This window comes from Melanerpes formicivorus, unplaced genomic scaffold, assembly GCF_026170545.1.
Source record: "Melanerpes formicivorus ecotype bairdi unplaced genomic scaffold, bMelFor1.0.p_v2 SCAF_20, whole genome shotgun sequence".
NCBI lineage: Eukaryota > Metazoa > Chordata > Aves > Piciformes > Picidae > Melanerpes > Melanerpes formicivorus.
The window spans coordinates 119,184-144,919 of NW_027142372.1; the positions used below are offsets into that span (position 1 = coordinate 119,184).

Here is a 25,736-nt window from a genome sequence, read left to right on the forward strand (position 1 = left end):
GGTGGCAGTGCAGGGCTGGTGAGAGGCCTCAAGCACAGCCCTGTGAGGAGAGGCTGAGGGAGCTGGGGCTGTTTAGCCTGGAGGAGAGGAGGCTCAGGGGAGACCTTCTTGCTGTCTGCAACTCCTTGAAGGGAGGTTGTAGCCAGGTGGGGGTTGGTCTCTTCTCCCAGGCAACCAGCACCAGAACAAGAGGACACAGTCTCAAGCTGTGCCAGGGGAGGTTTAGGCTGGAGGTGAGGAAGAAGTTCTTCACAGAGAGAGAGATTGGCCATGGGGATGTGCTGCCCAGGGAGGTGGTGGAGTCACCATCCCTGGAGGTGTTTAGGAAGAAACTGGCTGGGGTGCTTGGTGCCATGGTTTAGTAGTCCTGAGGTGTTGGGTGACAGGTTGGCCTTGATGATCTCTGAGGTCTTTTCTAACCTTATTGATTCCATGACATGCTCCTCCTGGCTCCCCAGAGGGCTGCAGACAAGCTGGTTGGTGCCCCACAGCCATGAAAACTTGAAAAGGGGACAGAAAAGTAGCTATAGCTCTGGGGACATGGCCACCCTGGCCAGAGTGAGTGCCTGGGTGGTCTCAGGTGCTGCTCCCCAAAACCCAGGGAAGCTCAGCGCTGAGGGGCTGCTCACTGATGGAAGCTGGGCTGCAGGAGGAACCTCCAGTGATGCATGCCTTGGGCCAAGGGCTTCCCTACTGTGAAATGAAGAGGCTGCAAAGGGGGCTGGGAGCTTAGAGTGAGGCTTAGTGAGCATCTCATTTGTTTGCTTTATCTGCTGCAGCCCTGAGGGAGATCTGAGTCACCCCCACACTGCCTGTTGACAGAAGTCACAGTCTCAGGCTGTGCCAGGGGAGGTTCAGGTTGGATGTTAGGAAGAAGTTCTACACAGAGAGAGTGATTGCCCATTGGAATGGGCTGCCTGGGCAGGTGGTGCAGTCACCATCACTGGAGGTGTTCAGGAGGATACTTGATGGGGTGCTTGGTGCCATGGGTTAGGTGTTTAGGCGGGTTGGATGGGTTGGACACAATGATCTTGAAGGTCTCTTCCAACCTGGTTGTTTTTTATTATTATTATTATTATTATTATTATTATTATTATTATTATTATTAGGAGGAGGAGGAGGAGGAGGAGGAGGAGGAGGAGGAGGAGGAGGAGGAGGAGGAGGAGGAGTAAGCAACAAAGGGAGATCTTCAGGGACTCCAGGAGGGCTCCACCACTCAAACCTGCTGCTCTGACTCATCTCCCATTAAAGGATGAAGCCCTGAGCGCTGAGGCTGGTTCCCTCTGCCCCTTCCTCCCGTGCTTTGCCCTCAGGCCCTTCCTTGGCATCCACTCTGAGGCTCAAACATCCCTTTTGGAAGTCATACAATGCATCAGGTTGGAAGGAACCCTCAAAGGTCATCTTGTCCAACCCCCCTGAAGTGAGCAGGGACAGCTCCCTCCAGGATCTTGCTCAGGGCCTCAAGATCAGGCTGCTCAAGGACCCAGCATCTTTAGATGTGGAACTGGGCCCAGGTGAAAGCCCTGCCAGCCTTACAGCTCTCCTGGTTCCATGAGCCGCTGGGGTAAGGGCAGCTGGCAGCTCCAGCTCCTTGCCCAGCAGCACCAGCACCATGAGGAGCTGGATTTGTCATCCTGCCCATGCCTGGCAGCATCTCCCAGGTTAAACCACCCTGGAAGGCAAAGAGAGACCAGCACATCTGTTTCTAATGAAGCTGAAGCCAATTTGAATCTAACTCTGCATGAATCAGAGCTTCTCAGCCATCTCCTGAAGGGATGAGTTCTGCCAAATGCATGTACCCACATCAGCCAGCGTGCCTGGGTGATGCAGAGTAGATGCTGCTTTACTGCTGCTCCCTTCAGCCTTATCCATCCAGCCCTCCCTCCAGCCTCTGCCCTCATCCCAGCCCTGTAAAATCACAGAATGGTTCACATTGGAAGGGACCTTAAAGATCATCTAGTTCCAACCCCCCTGCCACAGGCAGGGACACCAAATTGCCCTGCAAGGGGCAGGGGCCATGCCAGCTGCTCTTCTTCTCCATCTGTGTTTAACATAACCTCTTGGCATGTATGGATGAGTCCTGGGAGCCTCCAGTTTCTGACCATCTCTAGACAGCAAGCACAGTGCAAAACAAAATGCAGATGAGATTTTGTAGCTGCCAGACACCCCAGTCGAGGATGTGGGAAGCCATGCCCATGGTCAGTGTGGTCCTGACTGAGCAAAGCATGTACCAAAGCTGTGTGGGCATCACCTTCTACCCCTGGTCACGCACACAGTTACCTCAAGGTCTTTCAGGCTGCAGGGCTGTGAGCCCAGCAAACCCTGGGGCTGGCAGAGGGCAGGATGCTCTCCCGGAAGGTGCAAGCCCCAGCCTGTGGAGGAACTCGGGACAGGGCTCGGGACATGCTGGAGGCTCTGTGTGGGCAGGCAAGCAGCCTGCTGAGATGAGGCACTGCCCCACAGCCCCTTGGCCACAGCATCTGCAGGCAGAGCAGGGGGCAGCTCCCCACACCCCAGCCAGGAGCTGACGCTGCACATTCTGCCCCTCTGAACCTTGGCTGCTGCTCCAGTGGGTTTCCGGGTGATTGAAAACATCCCAGCAGGGCGTGCTTGGCACAGGCAAGGAGGGGAGAAGTGCTGAGCCAGGGAGAACCAGCGCCAGTGGTATCCCATGGGAAGGGCCAGGCTTGGCACTGCCAGCCCCTGCCTGCCTGGGGACCCCCAGCCTGGCACTGACGCAGCACTTGCCGGCAGGGCCAGGGCAGCGGTTGTGCCCCATGTGCTGGGCACTGGTGGGACTGCTCCTCGAATACTGGCTGCAGTTTGGGGGCCCTCACTGCAAGAAAGACATTGAGGTGCTGGAATGTGTTCAGGGAAGGGCAAGAACCTGGCTGATGCCCTTTTGGAGAGCAGGTGTGGGGTGGATCAGCTGAGGGTTGTTTAGCCTGGAGAAGAGGAGGCTGAGGGGAGGCCTCACTGGGTTTTAAGAACTCCCTGAAAGGAGTTTGCAGTGAGGTGGTGTTGGCCTCTTCTCCCTAGTGTTAGGTGATAGGACAAAAGAAAATGGCCTCAAGTTGTGCCAAGGAAGGCTGAGGTTGGAGATGAGGAAAAACTTCTTTGCTGCAAGAGTGGTCAGGGATTGGCACAGGCTGCCCAGGGAGGTGGTGGAGTCCCCGTGCCTGGAGGTGTTCAAGAAACCTGTGGCCATGGCACCATGGGACAGGGCTTGATGGCCATGGTGGGGTTGGTTGATGGTTGGACTGGATGATCTTAGAAGGCTTTTCCAACCCAAACAATTCTGTGATGGATGAAGTTCTGGGCCCCTCAATTTAAGAAGGACATTGAGACTCCTGAATGTGTCCAGAGAAGGGCAACAAAGCTGGGGAGGGGTCTGGAGCACAGCCCTGTGAGGAGAGGCTGAGGGAGCTGGGGTTGCTTAGCCTGGAGAAGAGGAGGCTCAGGGGAGACCTTATTGCTCTCTCCAACTCCCTGAAGGGAGGTTGTAGCCAGGTGGGGGTTGGTCTCTTCTCCCAGGCAAGCAGCACCAGAACAAGAGGACACAGTCTCAAGCTGTGCCAGGGGAGGTTTATGCTGGAGGTGAGGAGAAAGTTCTTCACAGAGAGAGCTGTTTGCCATTGGGATGTGCTGCCCAGGGAGGTGGTGGAGTCCCCATCCCTGGAGGTGTTCAAGAGGGGACTGGATGTGGCACTTGGTGCCATGGTTTAGTAGTCAGGAGGTGCTGGGTGAGAGGTTATACTTGATGATCTTTGAGGTCTCTTCCAACCTTATTCATTCTATGAAGAGTGCAGCATGGCTCTGCCTGAGCTGAGCCTGGGGGGTGCTGCCCACCTCAGTAGGACCCACCAAAGCCTTTGGCTGTGGGCTAAATCGAAGAGATGATAAACTCCCCTCTCCCCTGAGAGTCGGGATGAACCATCCCAGCACATCTCCACGCTTCCCTCAGGAGCACAAGCAGAGCTCCCTTGCCTCTGCAGCGGGGAGAGCTGTAAATGCTGCTGGGAGGCTTTGCTGACTGCAGACTGAAAGCTTTTCAGCAGCAACTGCGCCTCCGGAGAAACCAGAGCAGCTTCAGAGCGTTACAGCAAATTCCTTTCCCCCGACCCCGAGGGGCTGCCAAGTCCGGGGGCTGTTTGCGGTGCTGCGGGAGGCAGCCGCAGGGCAGATTTCCTTCCAGCCGGGATTGGTGTCGCTGCGAAATCTCATCGGGAGAGGGCAGCTCGCCCTCGCTGTCTGCTGCGGCTTTCTCCAACCCCTCCTGCATTTTTTTGGCGCCTCCTGGTAGCTTCTGCGTTTCTTTCCCTCTTCTCTTTCTTTTGATGGGTTGGATCGCAAATCCCAGCTCCTCTCTGCTAACATCTCCCCGCAGATGTGTGGGATTTGGGAAAGTCGAGTTAAAAAGCCACTAATTCCCTGCAGCTGCCAGTGCTACCCCACAAGGGAGAGAGCAGCTGGAAAGTTGCCCAGTGGAAAAAGCCCTGGGGGTGTTGGTCACCAGCTAGCTGCAGATGAGCCAGCAGTGTGCCCAGCTGCCCAAGAAGCCCCAGCAGCTTCCCACACCAGGGAAGGGGAGGGCTGGGGCACAGTGCCGGGCACGGCCCCGAGGAGATGCTCCATCTGCAGCTGCCCTGCACTTGCTCTCCGTGATGCTGCAGTGGGGTTTCCAGCTGGCTGAGATTCCCTGCCACTCCATGCCCACACCCCAGCACCTCCCTTGTCACCCCAAGGAGTGGCAGCACCCAGAAAACACCATTGAGTCTGCTGCAGAGGGCTGCTGTCCTCACCAGCCCCCGCAGCAGCTCGGCTCTGCCCTCCCAGTGACTGACCTCAGTGCCAGGGAGAGTGATGGAGCAGATCATCCTGGCAGCAATAACTGTGCACCTGAAGGATGGCCAAGGGCTCAGGTCCAGCCAACATGGGTTTAGGAGGGGCAGGTCCTGCCTCTCCAACCTGATCTCCTTCTATGATCAGGTGACTGCCTGGTGGCTGTGGGGCAGGCTGTGGATGTAGTCAGCCTGGACCTCAGCAAGGCCTTTGACACCGTCCCCCACAGCAAACTCCTGGCCAAGCTGTCAGCCCCTGGCTTGGACAGCAGCACTCTGAGCCGGGTTAGGAACTGGCTGGAGGCTGAGCCCAGAGAGTGGTGGTGAATGGTGCCACATGCAGCTGGCAGCCAGGCACCAGTGGTGTGCCCCAGGGAGCAGTGCTGAGCCACATCCTCTTTAATATCTTCATTGATGATCTGGAGGAGGGGATTGAGTCAGTCATCAGCAAATTTGCAGATGACACCAAGTTAGGAGCAGATGTTGGTCAGTTAGAGGGTGGAAGGGCTCTGCAGAGGGACCTCGACCGACTGGACAGATGGGCAGAGTCCAATGGGATGGCATTCAACAAGTCCAAGTGCCAGGTGCTGCACTTTGGCCACAGCAACCCCATGCAGTGCTACAGGCAGGGGTCAGAGTGGCTGAGAGCTGCCAAAATGAGAGGGACCTGGGGGTGCTGATTGACAGCCTCCTAAACATGAGCCAGCAGTGTGCCCAGGTGGCCAAGAAGGCCAATGGCATCCTGGCCTGCATTAGGAATAGCGTGGCCAGCAGGAGCAGGGAGGTCATAGTGCCCCTGGACTCTGCACTGGTTAGGCCACACCCTGAGTCCTGTGTCCAGTTCTGGGCCCCACAGTTTAAGAAGGACATTGAGAGACTTGAAGGTGTCCAGAGAAGGGCAACAAGACTGGGGAGAGGCCTTGAGCACAGCCCTGTGAGGAGAGGCTGAGGGAGCTGGGGTTGTTTAGCCTGCAGAAGAGGAGGCTCAGGGGAGACCTCATTGCCCTCTACAACTACCTGAAGGGAGGTTGTAGCCAGGTGGGGGTTGGGCTCTTCTCCCAGGCAACCAGCACCAGAACAAGAGGACACAGTCTCAAGCTGCACCAGGGGAGGTTTAGGCTGGAGGTGAGGAGAAAGTTCTTCACAGAGAGAGTCATCCATCATTGGGATGTGCTGCCCAGGGAGGTACTGTGCAGGGATGCAGGAGGCACCGAAGGGGCTGGCAGAGCATCAGCCCTGGGGGACAGCCCCTTGTCCATGCACCAGTGATGACTTTGAAAAACAAAGCCCCAGGGCAGCAGGGCTGGGAGGTGCTGGTGGCTGGGGTGGGACTGAGCCCTCCTCCACCTCAGCCTGGGCTCTGGGGTGATGTGTGGAAACCTATAGCAGGGTTGCAGTGCATCCATAAGTCAAGCAGCTATGGATTTATATTTTTCCTCTCCCAGCTCTCTTCGGCCTTCTTTTTCCTTGCTTTCTAGTTTCCAAACCTACATGGGGAATTCAGCTCATCCTCCCTGTATTCATTCTCAAAGGAGGCTGAATTTTTCCTTAATGAGAGCCCAGCCTGTTGCGTTCCCCAGGCTGCAGCACTGAGGTTCAAAGGGCATCAGTCAATGCTGCAATGAGCTCAGGAAGAGCTCCTGCAAAGCCCATCCACCCACTTTCCATCCAGCACCTCCACTCACAGAATCCCAGCATGGTGGGAGCTGGAAGGGACCCCTGGGGATCATATGGTCCAATCCCCCTGGCTAAAGCAGGGCACCCACAGCAGCTTGCCCAGGAGCACAATGGCCTGGGGGGCTGGAATCTCTCCAGAGAAGGAGACTCCACAACCTCTCTGGGCAGCCTGCTCCAGGCCTCCAGCATCCTCACAACAAAGAAGATTCTCCTCTTATTCAGATGGAACTTCCTGGGTTCCAGTTTGTGCCTCTTGTCCCTTGCTCTTTCATTGAACACCTCTGACAAGAGTCTGGTCCCAGCCTCTTGCCCCCCAGCTTTTAGCTCTTGCTGAGCATTGCTCAGCTCCCCTCTGGGGCTGCTCTTCTCCAGGCTCAACAGCCCCAGGGCTCTCAGCCTTTCCTCCTCACAGAGCTGCTCCAGGCCCCTCAGCAACTTCCACTGGAGTCTCTCCAGCAGTTCCCTGTCTCTCTTGAACTGGGGAGCCCAGAACTGGACCCAGGACTCTGGGAGTGTCCTCACTAGGGCAGAGCAAAGTGGAAGGAGAACCTCCCTTGACCTGCTGGCCACAGTCTTCTTAGTGCACCCCAGGAGACCATTGACCTTCTTAGCCATGAGGGCACATTTCTGGCTCATGGGCAACTTCTTGTCCACCAGCACTCCCAGGTCCTTCTTTGTAGAGCTGCTTCCCAGCAGGTCCCCCCTCACCTGTCCTGGTGCAGGAGGTTATTCCTCCCCAGCTGCAGGCCCTTACTTCTGTTGAACTTCCTGAGGTTCCTCTCTGTCCAGCTCTCCATCCTGTGCAGGTCAGGCTGACTGGCAGCACAGCCTGGCAGGGTGTCAGCCAGCCCTCCCAGTTCTGTGCCAGCAGCAAATGTGCTGAGGGGGCCACTCTGTCCCTTCCCCCAGGTCATTGATGAAGGTGTTGAACAAGACTGGACCCATCACCCCACCTGAGGGGTGCATGCCACTTAAAGGAGGGTGCTGGGGGGGATGCTTTATTAAATAAGTGAGGCACACAAGGCTCCTGCCAGGGTGTTTCTTCTCTCGAGTCCATTCCTGATGCATGTCACCATCTGTAGGGAGATATTTATGTGGTGGGTGGAAGAGCTCCTGCTGAAGGATCAGCCTGTGATCCTGGGAGAAGAAAGGTTAATTCCATTTGTTAAGCCAATAAAGAGATGTCAGAGGGCTGGAAGGAAAGGGGGAAATTGGCAGCACCTCTGAGCTTTTCAGCATATTAAGATGTCACCATGCTTTAAAAAAAGAAACCCCCAGCAAGCAAGGCATGAATAATGAGCAGAGCAACGCTGCAGCTGACTTCAAGGGAAAGCTGATGTCCCTGGGGCTTGCTCTGTGCAGTGCACATTAAAATCTCCCCCACTTGCACAGCTCTGTGACCTGAGAGATGTGAGAAAGGAGGTGTTCAGAGCAGAGCCTGGCAGAGGTCCTGCCCTGCAGCGTGACTGGGACTTCTGTCTGGATGCTTCCAGTCGCCCTGCCAGGGATGCTCTGCCCGTGGAGAAGGAGCTGGGGCTGCTCCTGTGGGGATCTCTGTGTATTCTGGCAGTCAAAAGGCTTGCCTGAAGCTCCATGGACAGCGTGTCTTTGGGGCTGGGGTAGAAGCAGCGCATCCACACCCTGCACATGCCAGGGTTTAGAGGGCAGCTCGCCAGCAGCTTGGGTGGGAGGGAAAAGCTCCTTTCCACCAGAGACCAGGGGCCTCCAGGCTTCCTCTGGGCTTTGTGAAGATTCTGTGTTTGCTGGTGACACAAGGAGCACGTGGAGCATCTGAGGGGAGAGTGAGGTTTCCAGTGGGAAGGAGAAGCAGTGGAAAACCCAGCAGGAATCCTGGGTTTCTCTTGGTTTTTAATAGGAGGCCTCCAAACTTCTGTGGTTAGCTGCATGAAAGGCTTTCTTCACTGTGTTTTTTTCCTGTCCATGATGGATATTCTGCATGATTGATACTCTATGCAGTGGAGCTGCAGAGCTCCACTGGGACATGATGTGCACACAAGATGGGGGCATGTGGGCAGCACAAGGATGATGGAATCAAACCAGGAGCGAGCGTCACACCACCGAGGGGACAGCAGATGGATGTTGTCCAAGGAGAGGCTCTTCTGCTACCACCCTCAAATAAACATGCCCACAAGATGCATCTCTCTCCATTCTCTGCCATTCCTGGAGCCTTGACGTGCCAGCAGAAGAAATTTCAGCTCCTTCCAAAGCTTCTGGACCCTTCTGACTTTCCAGGGAGCTGGGATTGTTTAGCCTGGAGAAGAGGAGGCTCAGAGGGGACCTTATTGCTCTCTACAACTACCTGTAGGGAGGTTGTAGCCAGGTGGGGGTTGGTCTCGTCTCCTAGGCACCCAGCACCAGAACAAGAGGACACAGTCTCAAGCTGTGCCAGGGGAGGTTTATGCTGGAGGTGAGGAGAAAGTTCTTCCCAGAGAGAGTTGTAGGCCATTGGGATGTGCTGCCCAGGGAGGTGGTGGAGTCACCATCCCTGGAGGTGTTCAAGAGGGGACTGGATGTGGCATTTGGTGCCATGGTCTAGTAGGCATGAGGTGTTGGGTGCCAGGTTGGACTTGATGATCTTTGAGGTCTTTTCCACCCTTGTTGATTCTATGATAGTTGTGCAGCCCATGCCCAACAGATGCATCTCTTCACACAGGAGCTTTTGCCCTTGGTCTTTCTCATTTATTTTTAATTCTCTGCTCATGTTGGGCAATGCTTGACCTGGTACCATTCATCTTGGATCAAGTTTCCACTGTAGGAGTGGGTGATGGTCTGATGTGGGGTGGCCAAGGCGGTGGCAGCATCTCAGCACCTCAGGGTAGCTCTGTTATCCTCATGTGTGGATGCCAGCTACTTACACCTGGGATCTTCTGGGGTTTCCCAGGTCTGAGCAATGCAGATTCATGTCTGGTTGCCACCATCCCAGAGGAAAAGTGGACTTCTTTGGGTTCACAGAATCACAGAATGGTTGGGGTTGGAAAGGACCTCTGGAGATCATTGAGTTGACCCTCCCTGCCAGAGCAGGTTCATCTAAAGCAGATCACATGGGAGCACATCCAGCTGGGCTTTGAACGTCTCCAGAGATGGAGACCCCACCACCTCTCTGGGCAGCCTGTTCCAGTGCTCCAGCACCCTCAAAATAAAGAAGTTCCTCCCCATGTTCCCAGGGAACTTCCTAGGTTCCAGTTCAACGTTGTTTTCCTCAAAGAACAATGCACAGCAAATGACCTCATGAGGACTTTCTTCCTCGCTGAGTCACCCCTGAGCTTGTTCTGGGAGCTCTTCTCGTGCCACTGACTAACTTCTCCTTAGCTGTTTCCCCTACCCCGTCCTTTCAACCGGACAAACTGGATGCAGCTGGGTCGGTTTGGGGTGGGTTGTTTTTTCTTTCTTAATCCATCCTGAGCCGACCGTCACGGCTGTGACACCGTGTAATTAGGCTTTACCTTGCGGGTCTGACACTCTCTTGGCGACAAGGACAGAAAGCGTCGACAAGAGCGGCTGCGCTCACCACCCGCAAGGCAGCCCGCAGCCTGCGGGGGTGGGACTCGAACTCGGCGTTTCTCCCTCGCCAAGCCGAGCCCCTGTCCCCTGAGCCACGGGCGGGGGGCGGTGCGCAGCCTGGCGGGCCCGCCCCGCCCCGCCCCGCGCGGGCTCGCCTGACGGCAGCTGCAAAGCACTTTTTCAGCAGCCGCAAGTGAGGTGAGTCGCGCCCGCAGCGCGGGGGGAGGGGGTGCAGCCCCCCCGCTCCCCTCTGCCGCCGGCCGGGACCTGCCGTCGGTACGTTCGGGATGAGCGGCGGCGCGCCCGCTCCTTCTCCCCGCGCAGGGAGGGGCAGCGGCTGCCCGCGCTCAGCGCCCGGCCCGGGCAGGGCGGGCGGAGGCAGCGGGGCCGTGAGGCGGAGAGAGAGCGAGCGCGGGGGGCTGGTTGTTGTGACGGCGGTGCCCGGCGACCTCGGCTCGACGCGGGCTGGGGGGGTTCCGCTGTGACTCAGCGCTGTTCCCTGGGTGGGTTGGGGGTGGCGGGGTCCCCCGGGGGGCGGCGGCGTGGCGGCGTGCAGGCTTGCGAGGCTTCCCTGCTGCTTCCCTCAGAGGTCCGGCGGAGCCCCCGGTGACCTGCCGTGCCAGCCCGCGGCCTCCGCGCTACCTGAGCCAATGCTAGATCTGGAGGTGGTGCCCGAGCGCTCTCTGGGGAACGAGCAATGGGAGTTCACCTTGGGTAAGTGCCTGTGTGAATGCCCCTCCGGAGCTTGCCCGGCTCTCTCTGCGGGACTCGCGGGGCGTGGGGGGGGATTGCTGTCCGTCGTTCCTAAAGTTCCTCCCAGGGCTTTCAGGGGGTTGCAGGAGTGAAAGGGATGAGAGAGCCAAAGCTCGCCCTTCTCTGTGCCTTAAAATGCTAATGTAGGGGCTTCAAGGATTCCCTTTGGTAGTGTATAGTCTCGTCTTGAGCTTCTGCACGCTGAGCTGTGCTTTGTTTATCAGCTCGGTTGTTTTCTTCGCCTCCTTCACCTTGTGTTGTTCGGCTCTGCCACCCCAGACTGGGAATTGCTGTAGGTCCCCTCTGTGGATGTGCTGGTTGTCACCTGGACGTGTGTCAGCTGATACCAACAGCTCTGACTGGTACTTGGCATAAATACTCCCTTGGGTCGGGGGTTTTTTTGTACAAAGCCTTCATAAATACGAGTCGAGTTTCACAGCTCCTTTGTGTGGTTGCCAGGTTGTGACATTATAGTGGAGAAAGTAAACTCTGGGGAGGTTTTCTCAGGGTTAGATAAGGAGCATTTCTACCCTTAATGACTTGTCTTTTCATCTCTCAAGGGTCCCTTCCCTACCAGCCATTGCCTTATTTACTGCCCTAAGAGAGAACTTTTCCTTCAGGTGGTGGAAATTCAGCTGGTGCTCAGCTCAGGTCGCTTCAGTGTGCAGCTGAAACTGGGAGGGTGTGGGGTTTGCAGGCAGGTATTGGTGGTCCTCACACCTCTGAGGAGCTCTGTAGCTGTGGCATTTTCTGAGTGATTGTTTGAGATCTCCACTCTGGGCTCTCTTTCTTTCAAGAGTTTTCTGTGGCTGCTGTTGCTTTGTCTGAAGCACAGTTAATGGTAGTAGCAGTTTGGCTAATGTCAACAGAGCTCTGCAGGGCAGCCCTCTGTATCTGCCAGCACTTGAGTTACACTTCTGCTGCTGGCAGCAGAGGGACAGGCTGTTCTTTAAAGAACAGTGTGACACAACTGCCATGAACTTGGATGACACCAGAGGAGTGGTGCTGTGACCTGGAGTTGTTTGTGTGAACCCTTTCAGACACAAAGGGCTGTTCGTGCTGCTGTGGCTTCAGAGTCAAGTGCAACTGGCTGGTTACTGGGAGTGTTAGGGTGGCTTTTGGAGGCTAATTATAGCCCCCTGGGTCCCACCCTTTGAAATCTTGGTGATCTCCTTGTACTGCTAACGTGTGACTGCACTCTCAGCTCTGTGTGACCTTCTGCTAGCCTTTAGTGCCTCTGTTACCTAACATGAGAAGCAAGCTGGAATTATTCACCCTGCCAGTCTGCACAACCTTCCCTCTGTTCTCCTCAGCAAGAAAAAAAAAAATAACCCAATGAGAAGATGATTTTGATTTTCCTAAGAGCCCCCCACCACCCCAAGGAGCCCATGAGTGCAGTCTCCTGGTTCAAGCTGTGATCTGTGTCTCTCTGTGTACACACAGAGGGAGAGATGCAAGAGGGAGGGCACGGGGCTGTAATGCTTGGAGTAAACATAGCCACCACGTGATGTCTAATGTATAATTAGCATGACCTGCTGCTCCAGAGCAGGAGGCTGATGAGGTATTAAGATCCTTCACTTTGTCCTGTGCTCCTGATGTTGGATGAACCTGGTCCCTGCTGCTGGAGCTGGGCTTGGCTGCGTTGCTGGTGGCGAGGTTGGGAGTGCTGCTGTAAATGGGATCCTGGCTGCCAGCACCAGCAGGGTTTGTTTAGCTCTGCTCTGAGCAGGGCTAATGGCAGTATTCCTGAACTGCTGCTGACTCTGGCTTCCAGTATTGTGCCCACAGTGGAGATGACTGAGGGGAAATGCCAGGAAAACTTTTTACATGAGTTTTTGGATTCTGTTTCTGGCTCCAGCCTTGACTCACTGTGTGACCAGAGCACAAAAACATTTAACCAGGGCTGAGTTTTGTCTTCAATTATGTACCTGTGTCACTGCCCCTCTTGGGGTACATTCCTGCTGTTTCAAAAGGGAACAATTAAACACTTACTCTTCAGTGCCTATAGCTGTGTTATTAGCCTTTGAGATGTATCATTTCTAAGGCACACTTTAATTTCCCTTGCCTTTTAGACTTTCTTTTCCTACTAAATTTCACTTCCCCTTAGACAATTGGTCACAATTCATCTCCTCTTGGATTTTCTTGTGTGCTTCCTTTATTCTCTTGTCGATAAAGTCAATGAATGTTTATTCATTTCTCTACCCCTGTGCCCCTCAAGACACAGTCTTAGCATAGAGTAACTGTGTCCAGTTCTGGGCCCCTCAGTTTAAGAAGGACATTGAGACTCTTGAATGTGTCCAGAGAAGGGCAACAAAGCTGGGGAGGGGACCAATGGCATCCTGGCCTGGATCAGGAACAGTGTGGCCAGCAGGAGAAGGGAGGTCATTGTGCCCTGTACTCAGCACTGGTTAGGCCACACCTTGAGTCCTGTGTCCAGTTCTGGGCCACTCAGTTTAGGAAAGATGTTGAGATGCTGGAAAGTGTCCAGAGAAGGGCAACAAAGCTGGGGAGGGGTCTGGAGCACAGCCCTGTGAGGAGAGGCTGAGGGAGCTGGGGTTGCTTAGCCTGGAGAACAGGAGGCTCAGGGGAGACCTTCTTGCTGTCTGCAACTCCCTGCAGGGAGGTTGTAGCCAGGTGGGGGTTAGTCTCTTCTCCCAGGCACCCAGCACCAGAACAAGAGGACACAGTCTCAAGCTGTGCCAGGGGAAGTTTAGGCTGGATGTTAGGAAGAAGTTCTTCCCAGAGAGATTGGCCATTGGGATGTGCTGCCCAGGGAGGTGGTGGAGTCCCCATCCCTGGAGGTGTTTAGGAAGAGACTGGCTGGGGTGCTTGGTGCCATGGTTTAGTTGATTGGATGGTGTTGGGTGCTAGGTTGGACTTGATGATCTCAAAGGTCTCTTCCAACCTGGTCTATTCTTATTCTAATTCTCCAAGCCATGTTGTTTATGACCAGTGTATGTGAGAGGAGTCTTCAGCCACTTGCACCACTCCAGCATTTAGAGAAGGGAGGTGTTTGTGACAGCCAAGGCCTAGCACTGATCTTTGTGGGTGTTGCTTGCTGTGGCTCAGTTTGGTTGAGTGAGTGATGTGCTGGAAATTGTGTTGGCTTCCCCCTTCCCCCCCTGACTGCTGAGCAGGGGGAAAAAAGAATTCTTTGTTTTCCTCTTTGACTGCAAAGGCTGATGAATGTTGAGGAAAAGGGGGTGTTGTGTGTGTGTGTGAGAAGGGTGGGGAAAATAACCCAGTTCCTTTAGTCCTCCTTTGGCTGTCTGCTGATGGAGGCAGAGGGAGGATACTGTCTCCTCCACACGTTTGAGATGCTGTGGCGCTGCTCTTGCAGAACTTGAGTTGCTCATCTTGGCTTTGCTAAGCAACTGTGTGGCAAAATCTGCTGCTTTCTGAGTGGCTGGAAACTGAACAAAATCAGTCCATGTCCACTTGCTTGCAGCTTGGGAAAGCTCTGAGTAAGGGAGTCACATGAGCCAGCTGTTTGCACACTTAGCAAGCCCAGATTGCATCAGTTTACATCGGGCTACAAACTGAGCTTGGTGTTTGTGCACAGTTCCTTTAACCACAGGCTTTGTCACTGAAACCTTACCTGCTCCTGATGCTTCCCCTTGGGGTATAGATGCTGTCAGCTGGCTGTGCTTCAGCCTTTGCTGCTTCTTTGGTTGAAGAGTCCGTGGTCTCATTTCTGCAGGTCTCCTAAAATTAGTGCCTTTGTACTTTTAAAGCATCTTTGCCTTTTTCTTTAACTCAACTTATGTCCTAGGTTAAGAAATGTGAAAACTCTCCCAGCAGCATCTTTGATCTTGGCCTCTTGCTATTATTGGTGTGCCTGTTCCATCCTGAAAATACCTGCTGCAAAAGAACTGTCTTTGCACAGCCCAGCACTTGGGCTGCAAGGCAACTGCCATTTCCTAGGTGATAGGAAGCAGGGCTGCTTTATTGCCTGGCTCTGCATGTTGAATGCATTACCCTGGTTAAAAGAATTCTTGTATCATCTCCTGCTGCAGCATTTCAGTCTGGAAAATAAAACAAACCCCAAGGGTTTCTGACTCTCCTGGTTTGAGCAGGCTGACATGAAGAGCACTTTCCCAGCAGCAGTTGTATGTGGTGTTTATAAATGGCTTCAATGTGGTTCTGACCTAGAAACCCTTTTCTCTGTTTTGGCCCAAGCTTGATTTCCTCATTGCAGGAAATCTGCAGAGTATGAGCACAACAGGCATGTAGTTTAGTGTGACAGTGAAAATGATCTCTTTTTCCCTTCCAGTGTTATGTTGGGGTTACATTCAAGCAGTGCCTAGGGTGATGTGGGGGTAGGTGTCACACTCTATGTTTCTATGGAGAGGAGGAGGCAGGGAGGGAGTTTTCTCACCTTGGTCTAGTAGCTAATATCTAAAAGGTGCTTTGCAACATGGTGTATATTCTGGGAGGTGCAGCTAGTAACTAAAAATGTGAGTGCCTGAACCATTCCTGACCTCAGCTGGGCTACTGCATCCAGGTCTGGAGCCTTCTGTATGGGAAGGACATGGACCTGATGTAGTGGGCCCAGAAGAGGGCCATGAAAATGATCAGGGGGTTGGAGCACCTCTGCTACAAGGGCAGGCTGGGGGTGTTCACCCTGGAGAAGAGATGGCTCCAGGGAGATCAAAGAGCAGCCTTCCAGCACCTGAAGGGGGGTGCAAAAAGGCTGCAGAGAGACTGTTTGCAAAGGTCTGCAGTGATAGAATGAGAGGCAATGGCTTCAAACTAGAGCAGAGCACATTTAGACTGGATGTTAGGAACAAGTTCTGCATCATGAGGGTGGTGGAACTCTGGAACAGGTTGCCCAGGGAGGTGGTTGTGGCCCCATCCCTGGAGATATTCAAGGTGAGGCTCAATGAGGCCCTGGGCAACCTGATCTAACTGGGGATGCCCCTGCTGACTGCAGGAGGGGTTGGACTAGATGACCTTTGGAGGTCCCTTCCAACCCAGACCATTCTGTGATTCCCTAAATACACTTCAAGTCCCATGGTCAATTTTCCCAAAGGCAGCTTGCTTAATATTTGAAAACTAGAGATGGAGAGGCACAGAGCAAGGAGTGCAAACAGAATGTCAGATCTAAATTGACTTGCAGCTATTAGGAAGGAAATGAAACTTCTCAGTTATGAGCTCCTAACCTCTCTTTATGAAAAGGCCTGCTAGGAATCCAAGAGCAGGCTCCCCTCTCCTTTGGAAAGGCAACAAAGGCTTGAAGTGTGACAAAGGGTGGGATGGTGTGGTGCCATTCTTTCTGCTGAATCAGTTGTTCTGTTCCACTTCCAAAAATGTATAGCTGTCAAGATAAGAGAGATGCTGCAGGGTGGGGGTGGGGGGAAGCTCAGCCAAAGACAAGAGCTGTTGGAGTTGTTAGGAGGTTAAATGTACTCCTTGAGTTGAACCAAATTGTTTAGCACCTTTATCCCGTCTATAAACTGAGCAGATAAAGTTCCCTCCTTGACACACATGTGGCTGCATCAGCAGCTGATGTGGCCTCTTGGGTCTGAGAAGAATCACTGCTCTGTGTCATTGTTTACAGCTATCTGATGGAACTGCTCAGTGCTTTATCAAGCTTGATACAGGGGTGGTATAAAATAGAATAGAATAAACCAGGCTGGAAGAGACCTTCAAGATCATTGTGTCCAACCTATCATCCAACACCACCTAATCAACTAACCCATGGCACCAAGCACCCTGTCAAGTCTCCTCCTGAACACCTCCAGGGATGGTGACTCCACCACCTCCCTGGGCAGCTCACTCCAGTGGGCAATCACTCTCTCTGTTTAACTTCCTCCTGACCTCCAGCCTGAACCTCCCCTGGCGCAGCCTGAAACTGTGTCCTCTTGTTCTGCTATTGGCTGCCTGGGAGAAGAGACCAACCCCTTCCTGGCTACAACCTCCCTTCAGGTAGTTGTAGAGGGCAATGAGGTCACCCCTGAGCCTCCTCTTCTGCAGGCTAAGCAACCCCAGCTCCCTCAGCCTCTCCTCACAGGGCTGTGCTCCAGACCCCTCACCAACTTTGTTGCCCTTCTCTGGACTTGTTCCAGCAACTCAACCTCCTTCCTAAACTGAGAGGCCCAGAACTGGACACAGGACTCAAGGTGTGGCCTAACCAGTGCTGAGCACAGGGGCAGAATGACCTCCCTGCTCCTGCTGGCCACACTGTTCTTGATGCAGGCCAGGATGCCATTGGCCCTCCTGGCTGCCTGGGCACACTGCAGGCTCATGTTCAGCCTACCATCAACCAGCACCCCCAGGTCCCTCTCTGCCTGGCTGCTCTCCAGCCACTCTGACCCCAGCCTGTAGCTCTGCATAGGGTTGTTGTGGCCAATGTGTAGCACCTGGCACTTGGATGTGTTCAATCTCAAAGAGCTGCAGGAGCCTGCTGATGGTGTGGTGTAGAGCAGTGCCCTCCCCACATCTGGTGGTGTTTGGTTCAGGCTGTTTCATCACTTAGCAGACAGGCAACCCCAAAGAGCAGATGATTTTGTGTCTGGATTGTAGAAAGTGCTGTGCTTTTTCTGCCTGAGCTTTGCAGTTGAAGGCTGTGGCTAGAGAGCCTTTTCTTTCCTCTGTGCCTAACCAGCTGGTGGATAAACAATGACTTCTCTGTCTGTAACCCCACATCTGTGCTGATAGCGTGAGTCAGGTCAGCTTGTTTGCCGATTGCATACCTTCCTGTTGTAACCTGCTGTTTGCTGCTGATGACAGCTCTTGCCTCATCTCTAACCTTTCTGTTGCAAACCACTGGAAGCTGGTCTCCCAGCTGAAGTAGTGTCTTTGTGTTTTGATCTACAGGCATGCCCTTGGCTCAGGCTGTAGCAATCCTTCAGAAGCACTGTCGCATCATCAAAAACGTCCAGGTTCTCTACAGTGAGCAGGTGAGTGGAGCGTGGCTGCTCCTCCACAGGCAGTGCAACACTCCACAGCTCCATGGAAGGTGCTTGGAGTGAGGTGGGTCTCTTCTCCCTAGTATCAGGTGATGGAGCAAGAGAAAGTGGCCTGAAATGGTGCCAGGGGAAGGTTAGGTTGGAAATGAGGAAGAATTTCTTTGCTGCGAGAACCATCAGGCACTGGGAACGGGCTGCCCGGGGAGGTGGTGGAGTCCCCATGCCTGGAGGTGTTCAAGAAAAGTGGTCATGGCACTTGGGGATGTGGTTTAATGGCTGTGGTGGTGGTGGGTGGATGATCTTGGAGGGCTTTTCTGGCCAAGATGATTCTATGACAAAGTGGAAGGAAAGAGGAGGTGGGCAAAGCAGGGCTGTGACTCTCCAAGCGTCTGTGATGAGAGAGGGGATTGGATGTGGCACTTGGTGCCATGGTTTAGTTAATCATGAGGTGTTGGGTGCCAGGTTGGACTTGATGATCCTTGAGGTCTTTTCCAACCTTATTGATTCTGTGATCAGAAGATGATGTTGATGGCCTGTGCACTGCAGACCTTTGCATCAGGATGAAGGCAAAGTCTGCTCAACGTCACTTTGTGTCTGAATACCGACTGAGGCCTCACGGGTTTGCAGGGAGCCCTGGCTAAGGAAGAGGCTCAACTCTGCTGTGTGCTGCTGGCTACATATTTCCTATAATTAAATTTATCCTTTTTGGTTTCACATGCTGTAGCTTTGTGAGTTTTACAGTGGCTGAATTGCCAGCTGAAAGTCTTGCTCCTTGTCCGTAACGCTTCGGAGCATCTGGCTGGCAGGGAGCACCTTCCTTGGGGTTTGGATGCTCTGGAGGTTTTTCAGCTTTGCTTAACCACTGTGTGTTCCAGAGTTATTTCTGGGTTTGGTTAGCCAAAATGATCAGATTCCTGTTTCTCTCAGGTTGGTAGAGTCACTGAAGGATTAGTGGCCCAGTGCTAGAAAGCCAGGTTAGGGCAAGCTGGGAAGCTGCTCTGGACCATGTCCACTGGATTTTTAGTTCTCTCTACAGGGTTTAGTGTTTTTTTTTTCTCTCCAAGCTGAAATAAATGTCAGAATCTGTTTAACATAGCCCAACAGAAGTAGTTTTTTTTCAGCTGTGTGGGACAGTTGTGCTGCTGATAATTTTTCTCTGTGTTATTCCACTTCCCATGTGCCATTCAGGGCCTGCAGCAGACTCTGGCTGTATCCTCACCCTCCTGCAGAGCATCATGGCACAGAGAGCCACTGCTGCAATCCTTGAAAGAGTTTAAGCTTCAAATCAACTTTGCCATGCTCAACTTTTAGCAAGCTAAACTCTAAACCTGCACAGCTATCAATGTCTTTCCTCTGGGTTGCCCAGGGAGATGGTGGAAGCCTCATCCCTGGAGGGTTTGAAGGCCAGGCTGGATGTTGTTATGAGCAACCTGCTGTAGTGTGAGGTGCCCTTGCCCATGGCAGGGGGCTTGGAACTAGATGAGCCTTGAGGTCCCTCCCAACCCTGACAATTCTATGACCAAATGTTACATTTGTGGCATTTAAAATGCTGAACTTCCCATCCTGGAACTGGCTGCAGTATTTCCTCTCAACATTTTATGTGACAGTTAAGCACAATTAGCTCTGCCTGTGGCTCTTTTTAACTTGACATAAATGGGATGCCCAAACTGGCAGTTTAAGTGGGTGCTTAATTGCCTTTCTGTGTTTTCCTAAGCCTCTTCCTCTGGATTTGTCACTGAGGTTGCTTAGTGATAAGTTTTCCCTGCAGCTTTATATAGATTAGCAGCATAACTGCACATCTGAGTGGCTTCCTTCAGCAAGGACTCTCCTGGTGCTTCCTGGCATCATCCTTCATACTTGAGGTTCTGTTTTGTGTATTCAGTCACATCAGCTAAACCTGAAACTTTCTTTTATCCATCAGAAAATACAGCAGCACAGGCCAGAAGCTGTTTATTGTGCTAATTATCAACTCTTCCCTCAGATGTTTGGTGTTGGGTTCCCCCCCCCCAAGTACTTGCACATTTGGGATGAACTTGTGAAAATTCTGCTCAGAAGCCAGTAGAATGCAGAGCATATCAAAGAAAGGTGCAGTGGTGCAGGTTGGGAGGGACCTCAGGGATCATCTACTCCAACCTTCCTGCCGTGGGCAGGGTCACCTCTCAACTAGGCTCAGCTGCTCAAAGCCTCATCCAACCTGGCCTGGAACACTCCCCAGGGAGAAGGCAGCCACAACCTCCCTGGGCAACCCATTCCAAAGTCCCACCACCCTTGCACTGAAGAATTTCTTCCTCAGCTCCAGTCTAACCCTGCTCTCCCTCAGCTTCAAACCATTCCCCCATGTCCTGTCACTAGATACCCTCGTGTGAAGTCCCTCTGCAGCCTTCCTGTAGGATCCCTTCAGCTATTGGAAGGCAACTCTAAGGTTTCTCTGGACTCTTCTTCAGGCTGAACTACCCCAGCTCCCTCAACCTATCCTTATAGCAGAGGTGTTCCAGCCCTTTGATCATCTTTGTGGCCTCCTCTGGACTCTGTGCCCTCCTTATGCTGGGGACACCAGAACTGGAGGCAGGATTGGAGGTGGGCTCTCAGTCGAGCAGAGTAAAGAGGCTGAATCCTCTCTCTGACCCTGCTGGCCACACTCCTCTTGCTGCAGCCCAGCACACAGCTGCTTTCTGGCCTATGTGAGGGCACTGCTGGCTCACGGGGAGCTTCCCATCAACCAACACTCCCAAGTCTTTCTTCAGAGCTCCTTTCAACCCACCCTGCACCCAGCCTGGATTTGTGCCTGGTGTTGCCCCAACCCATATGGCACGACCTTGCACTTTGACTTGTACCTCCCATCAGAATTCTGTTGGTGTATTTAAATGCACCATCACCCATGGTTTTTGCTCTGCCTGTGGCCTTTCTAAATAGTGCTTACAAATGATTTCTAAAGAAGCCTTAGCAGGATCCACATTGGAGCTTTTGCTCTTGGGCTCGTGGCTGTATTGCTGCTTCAGTCCTACGTGGTGTGATAAAAATTTGCCAGCAGTGGTAAAATATTGATGCCATTATGCCAGGTGCTGTGAAGATTTCATTTAGGAGACAGCTTGCACATCAGCTCAAGAAAGATGAGCTCAAACTGAACTTGCCTCAGGAGAGGCTACTGGAGTGATCAAAGGGAATGAGAAATCAGCCTCAGAGGGGACTGAAAGCCCTGTGGCTTGTTGTGACCTGGCAATATGGAGTCCAAGGTCTGATGACTGAAATAGGTGATTTGGGGAGGGGTGGCAGTGCACACAGAAAAATCATCGAGGCTGGAAGACAATGTGAGGAAGGTTGGGGTGAAGATCTCTGCTCTGCTGGAGGAAGGTCTGTGTTTTGACTGTCAGAAAAGGGGAAGGTGGCACATTGGCAAGGTGGCTTATGCTTGGTTCATAAGAAGGGCTGTGTGGTGTGGCTGCCCCCATGAAAAGCCTGTATCAGCTCCAGATGTCCCACCCCCATCCTGCTTTGTGCTAGATAACTGCTTGGTGCAATTCTAGGGCATGACTGTTGCTGCCTGCCTGTCCTCCAGCATTTTTTTTCCCCCCTTCTGAGGAGACAGTTGTGGAGGGTAGAGCTTTGTGAGGCAAATGTGCTTTAGATGGTACATGATCAAACAGCTGAATTGAGGCCAACTGACTGTATCTGTGGATTGTACTGGTACAGGAGTGCTGCAGCCCACTGGGATGGCCTGGAGCCTGTACAGACACCAGTGAAGCCAGTGGAATGTCTCCTATTGACTCCAGCAGACTGCAAATGAAGCCCTTGGTTGTTATGATCCACAGTAACTAAGGAAACCTAAATTCACAACATGAGAGTCTGAAGCCTTCCTTATGAGGCCTGAAAGAGACTGGGACACTCTTTGACTCCTGACCTGGAAAACCCTCTCCCCATCTTTTTTGTCACTGTCTGCTGGCTTCTGATGTGGGGCCTGATGAGCTGGGCTGCTACTTTTACATGCCGGGAAGGCAGCAGACTGTCCCTGCATGGTGTCTCTTGGACTGTTAATTTTCAAGGTGTTTTGTTCGGTGGGTTTGGGTTCCCCCCCTCTATTTCAAGTTGTGGACAGCTGCCCCTTGGGGAGCTCTTGCAGGGTGCAGACCTCACACAGCCCCTTCTGTTTGTTTTCAGAAGGGAGCTGAGAGATTTGGCCAGGAGTGTGTTTTTGTTCTGCTTATTGTTGACCAACAAGTGGCTGTTTTCTGGGGCTGTTTTGTTCTTCCAGACTAACCAATTGGCACTTCCACGGTGATAGAGACCTTAAACAAAGGAGCCTTGAACTTAAAAGCTTAACAGCTTTGTCTTCTCTTTGTGTCTTACAGTCACCTCTTAGCCATGACCTCATCCTTAACCTGACTCAGGATGGAATCAAACTGCTGTTTGATGCTTTCAATCAGAGACTTAAGGTAATGAAACACCTTTCCTGCAGGCAAAACGCTGCAAACCAAAGCCTTTGGATGCACTGACCTGTAACAGAGCTCTTTAGACATTTTATGTGCTGGGTATAGTGCTCTCTCATGATAATGAACTGCATTTCTGTGCCTGGGGGGATTGAGTCTTGGTTTACAGGCTTGAGACACTTTAACATTGTCCTGTGGCTGTAAGAGTGTCATAGGGGTATGATGGTCCTGTGGTGGCTGTGTTGTCTCAGGTGGCAGCAGAAGCTGTGGAAGGCCATGACTAAAGCTGAGCAGAAGACTTGGAATCAGATCACTGATGAATGCAAGCCAGACAGTGCTGTTTTCTGCCCAGATTGTTCCTTTATCCATGCTGCCATTTTACTTTCCAAAGTAAACTGCCTTCCTCTTACTCTCTTCAGCTGACTTAGGTTCTTGCTTAGCAGTGGGTGCATGATTTCTCCCTGTCTGTCATGAGCAGCAGCTTCTTGCACTGACTTCAGTTGGTTCCAGACAGGATTTTGTTCTTGCAGCCAGTCCTCAGCCCAGCAGTTTTGGTTCTGTGCTTTTTAAGTGACCAGGTGCTGATCTGCCTCTCTCAGGGGTGCTGTGTGTGACTGAGGTGCTAAAGAAAGGGCAGGTTTGGTGGTGAATGGTGCCACATCCAGCTGGCAGCCAGGCACTAGTGGTGTGCCCCAGGGATCAGTGCTGGGCCCTGTGCTCTTTAACATCTTCATTGATGATCTGGATGAGGGCATTGAGTCCATCAGCAGCAAATTTGCAGATGACACCAAGCTGGGGGCAGGAATTGATCTGCTGGAGGGTAGAGAGGCTCTGCAGAGGGACCTCGACAGGCTGGACAGATGGGCAGAGTCCAAGGGCAGGAGATTGAACACATCCAAGTGCCAGCTTCTGCACATTGGCCACAGCAACCCCAGGCAGGGCTACAGGCTGGGGTCGGAGTGGCTGAGAGCAGCCAGGCAGAGAGGGACCTGGGGGTGCTGGTTGATGATAGGCTGAACATGAGCCTGCAGTGTGCCCAGGCAGCCAGGAGGGCCAATGGCATCCTGGCCTGCATCAGGAACAGTGTGGCCAGCAGGAACAGGGAGGTCATTCTGCCCTTGTACACTGCACTGGTTAGGCCACACCTTGAGTCCTGTGTCCAGTTCTGGGTCCCTCAGTTTAGGAAAGCTGTTGAGATGCTGGAAGGTGTCCAGAGAAGGGCAACAAAGCTGGGGAGGGGTCTGGAGCACAGCCCTGTGAGGAGAGGCTGAGGGAGCTGGGGTTGCTTAGCCTGGAAAAGAGGAGGCTCGGGGTGACCTTACTGCTCTCTACAACTACCTTAAGGGGGGTTCTAGACAGGCAGAGGTTGGTCTCTTCTCCCAGGCAGCCAACCCCAGAACAAGAGGACACAGTCTCAGGCTGTGCCAGGGGAGGCTTAGGCTGGAGGTCAGGAGGAAGTTTTACACAGAGAGAGTGATTGCCCATTGGAATGGGCTGCCTGGGGAGGTGGTGGAGTCACCATCATTGAAGGTGTTCAGGAGGAGACTTGATAGGGTGCCATGGGTTAGTTGATTAGGTGGTGTTGGATGATAGGTTGGATGTGATGATCTTGAAGGTCTCTTCCAACCTGGTCTATTCTATGCTGAGCTCTCCTGGCATTTGTGTTCACAGGAGACCTGTTGTGGAACAGGTCACCCATACAAAATGGGTGGCTGTGGGGCTGGAGAGATGTGACTAGGTCAGTAAAGAATTTTGAAGAGCTTTAACTGAGACATTTCAGCTACCCATATGTAGCTTCAATTATGCACAGTGGTCCTGGCAGGACCAGCTGTGCTGAACAATTGTCAGTGTGGTTCTCGCTTGTCCTGCTGAGTTTTCTCTGATTGGAAGTGCAAAGGTGTTGATTTGGCTAATTGGGTGAGAGTGAGTTGCTCTAACTGCCATCCTGCTTAGCATTTGAAACCAGAAGTGTGAGGCTAAATGTGATGCTAAAAAAGCCCAGGGAATGCTTACCCTGTAGCTGAGTCTGGAATTTGGTGCTCACACCCAGCTCTGCCAAGCTTTGGAACAGTAGGAGGTGCAGCCTTATTCCCCTTGCTCACTCATGTCTCCAGTAAAACCAACAGCAGAAAGTCTCTCTTCAAAATGTCAGCCTAGGGCCTTGTCAGAAAAATGGCTGAGTGCAGCAGTGTGGCATCAGCTGGAGCTTGAGCTCTCTCTATGCTCCAAGTGAGTAGCAACTCCAATTAGCAGTTGCTGGAAGTCCTCCTTTCTCCAGGAGCAGCCTGCAGCCCCATGGTGTAGCTGTGTTTTTTCTGTCTCCAAATTTCTTTCACACAAACTATAGGAATCCCTGTGTTGAGGAGCAAATTTCACTTCAAATGGAGCTCAGGGGTGGGACAGATCATAGTATCATGGTATCATTCAGGGTTGGAAGGGACCACAAGGATCATCTAGTTCCAACCCCCCTGCCATGGGCAGGGACACCCCACACTAGATCAGCCTGGCCAGAGCCTCATCCAGCCTGGGCTTAAACACCTCCAGGGCTTCTGTATTTTCTGTTTTGCCAGAGCTCAGTTTGTGATTGCCCTGTGCTGGGTCTGCTCATGAAATCATTCTGGAGTGACGGGGGGGAGGGTTGTTTTTGTGAGGGGCTTTTCATAAGGGTGTCTAGTGGTGGGAGGAGAGGGAATGGTTTGAAGCTGGGGGAATAGAATAGAATGGAATTAACCAGGTTGGAAGAGATCTTTGACATCATCAAGTCCAACCTGTCACCCAACACCTCATGACTACTAAACCATGGCACCAAGTGCCACATCCAATCCCCTCTTGAACACCTCCAGGGATGGTGACTCCACCACCTCCCTGGGCAGCACATCCCAATGGGCAACTTCTCTCTTTCTGGGAAGAACTTCTTCCTAACGTCCAGCCTAAACCTCCCCTGGCACAGCTTGAGACTGTGTCCTCTTGTTCTGGTGCTGGTTGCCTGGAAGAAGAGACCAACCCCCACCTGGCTACAACCTCCCTTCAGGAGGTGTTTAGGAAGAGGGGACTGGATGGGGTGCTTGGTGCCATACTTTAGTAGTCATGAGGTGCTGGGTGACAGGCTGGACTTGATGATCTCTGAGGTCTTTTCCAACCTTATTGATTCTATGATTCTACTTTGGGGTTGTTTTCCCCTCCCCCCCATCCCCTCAATAGAAAATCAAAACTGCCCTAAAGATTTTTGTTAACACCACCTGGCTGCTCAAAGTTTCAATGCACACATCCCTACTAAATTAAACTTGCACTACACTTAACAAAAGGAGTGCAGGAGAGGGACCTGGGGGTCCTGGTGGATGGCCAAGCAGCCCAAAGGCATCCTGGGGAGGATTAGAAGGGCTGTGGTTAGTAGGCCATGAGAGGTTCTCCTGCCCCTCTACTCTCCCCTGGTGAGGCCACATCTGGAATATTGTGTCCAGTTGTGGGCCCCTCAGGTCAAGAAGGACCTCAGGGAAGTGCCTGAGAGAGTCCAGCACAGAGGTTTAGGCTGGATGTTAGGAAGAAGTTCTTCCCAGCAAGAGAGATTGGCCATTGGAATGTGCTGCCCAGGGAGGTGGTGGAGTCAC

At 52.9% G+C, this 25,736-nt stretch overlaps 1 protein-coding gene across 2 annotated transcripts in view; it reads left to right on the forward strand.

The window, feature by feature from the left end:
* Positions 1 to 10,168: 10,168 nt before the first annotated feature.
* PHAF1 (phagosome assembly factor 1) overlaps positions 10,169 to 25,736 on the forward strand; it is a 52,634-nt gene continuing 37,066 nt past the window's right edge. Inside the window, exons 1-4 of one of the 2 annotated variants that reach the window (XM_068150437.1) lie at positions 10,169 to 10,238; positions 10,628 to 10,754; positions 17,613 to 17,695; positions 22,051 to 22,134. In XM_068150437.1, coding sequence (XP_068006538.1) covers positions 10,691 to 10,754; positions 17,613 to 17,695; positions 22,051 to 22,134 — 231 coding nt within the window. In that variant the 5' untranslated portion in view covers positions 10,169 to 10,238; positions 10,628 to 10,690. Of the gene's footprint in view, positions 10,317 to 10,627; positions 10,755 to 17,612; positions 17,696 to 22,050; positions 22,135 to 25,736 lie in introns of both variants that reach the window. The other variant, XM_068150436.1, reaches the window with a different exon arrangement.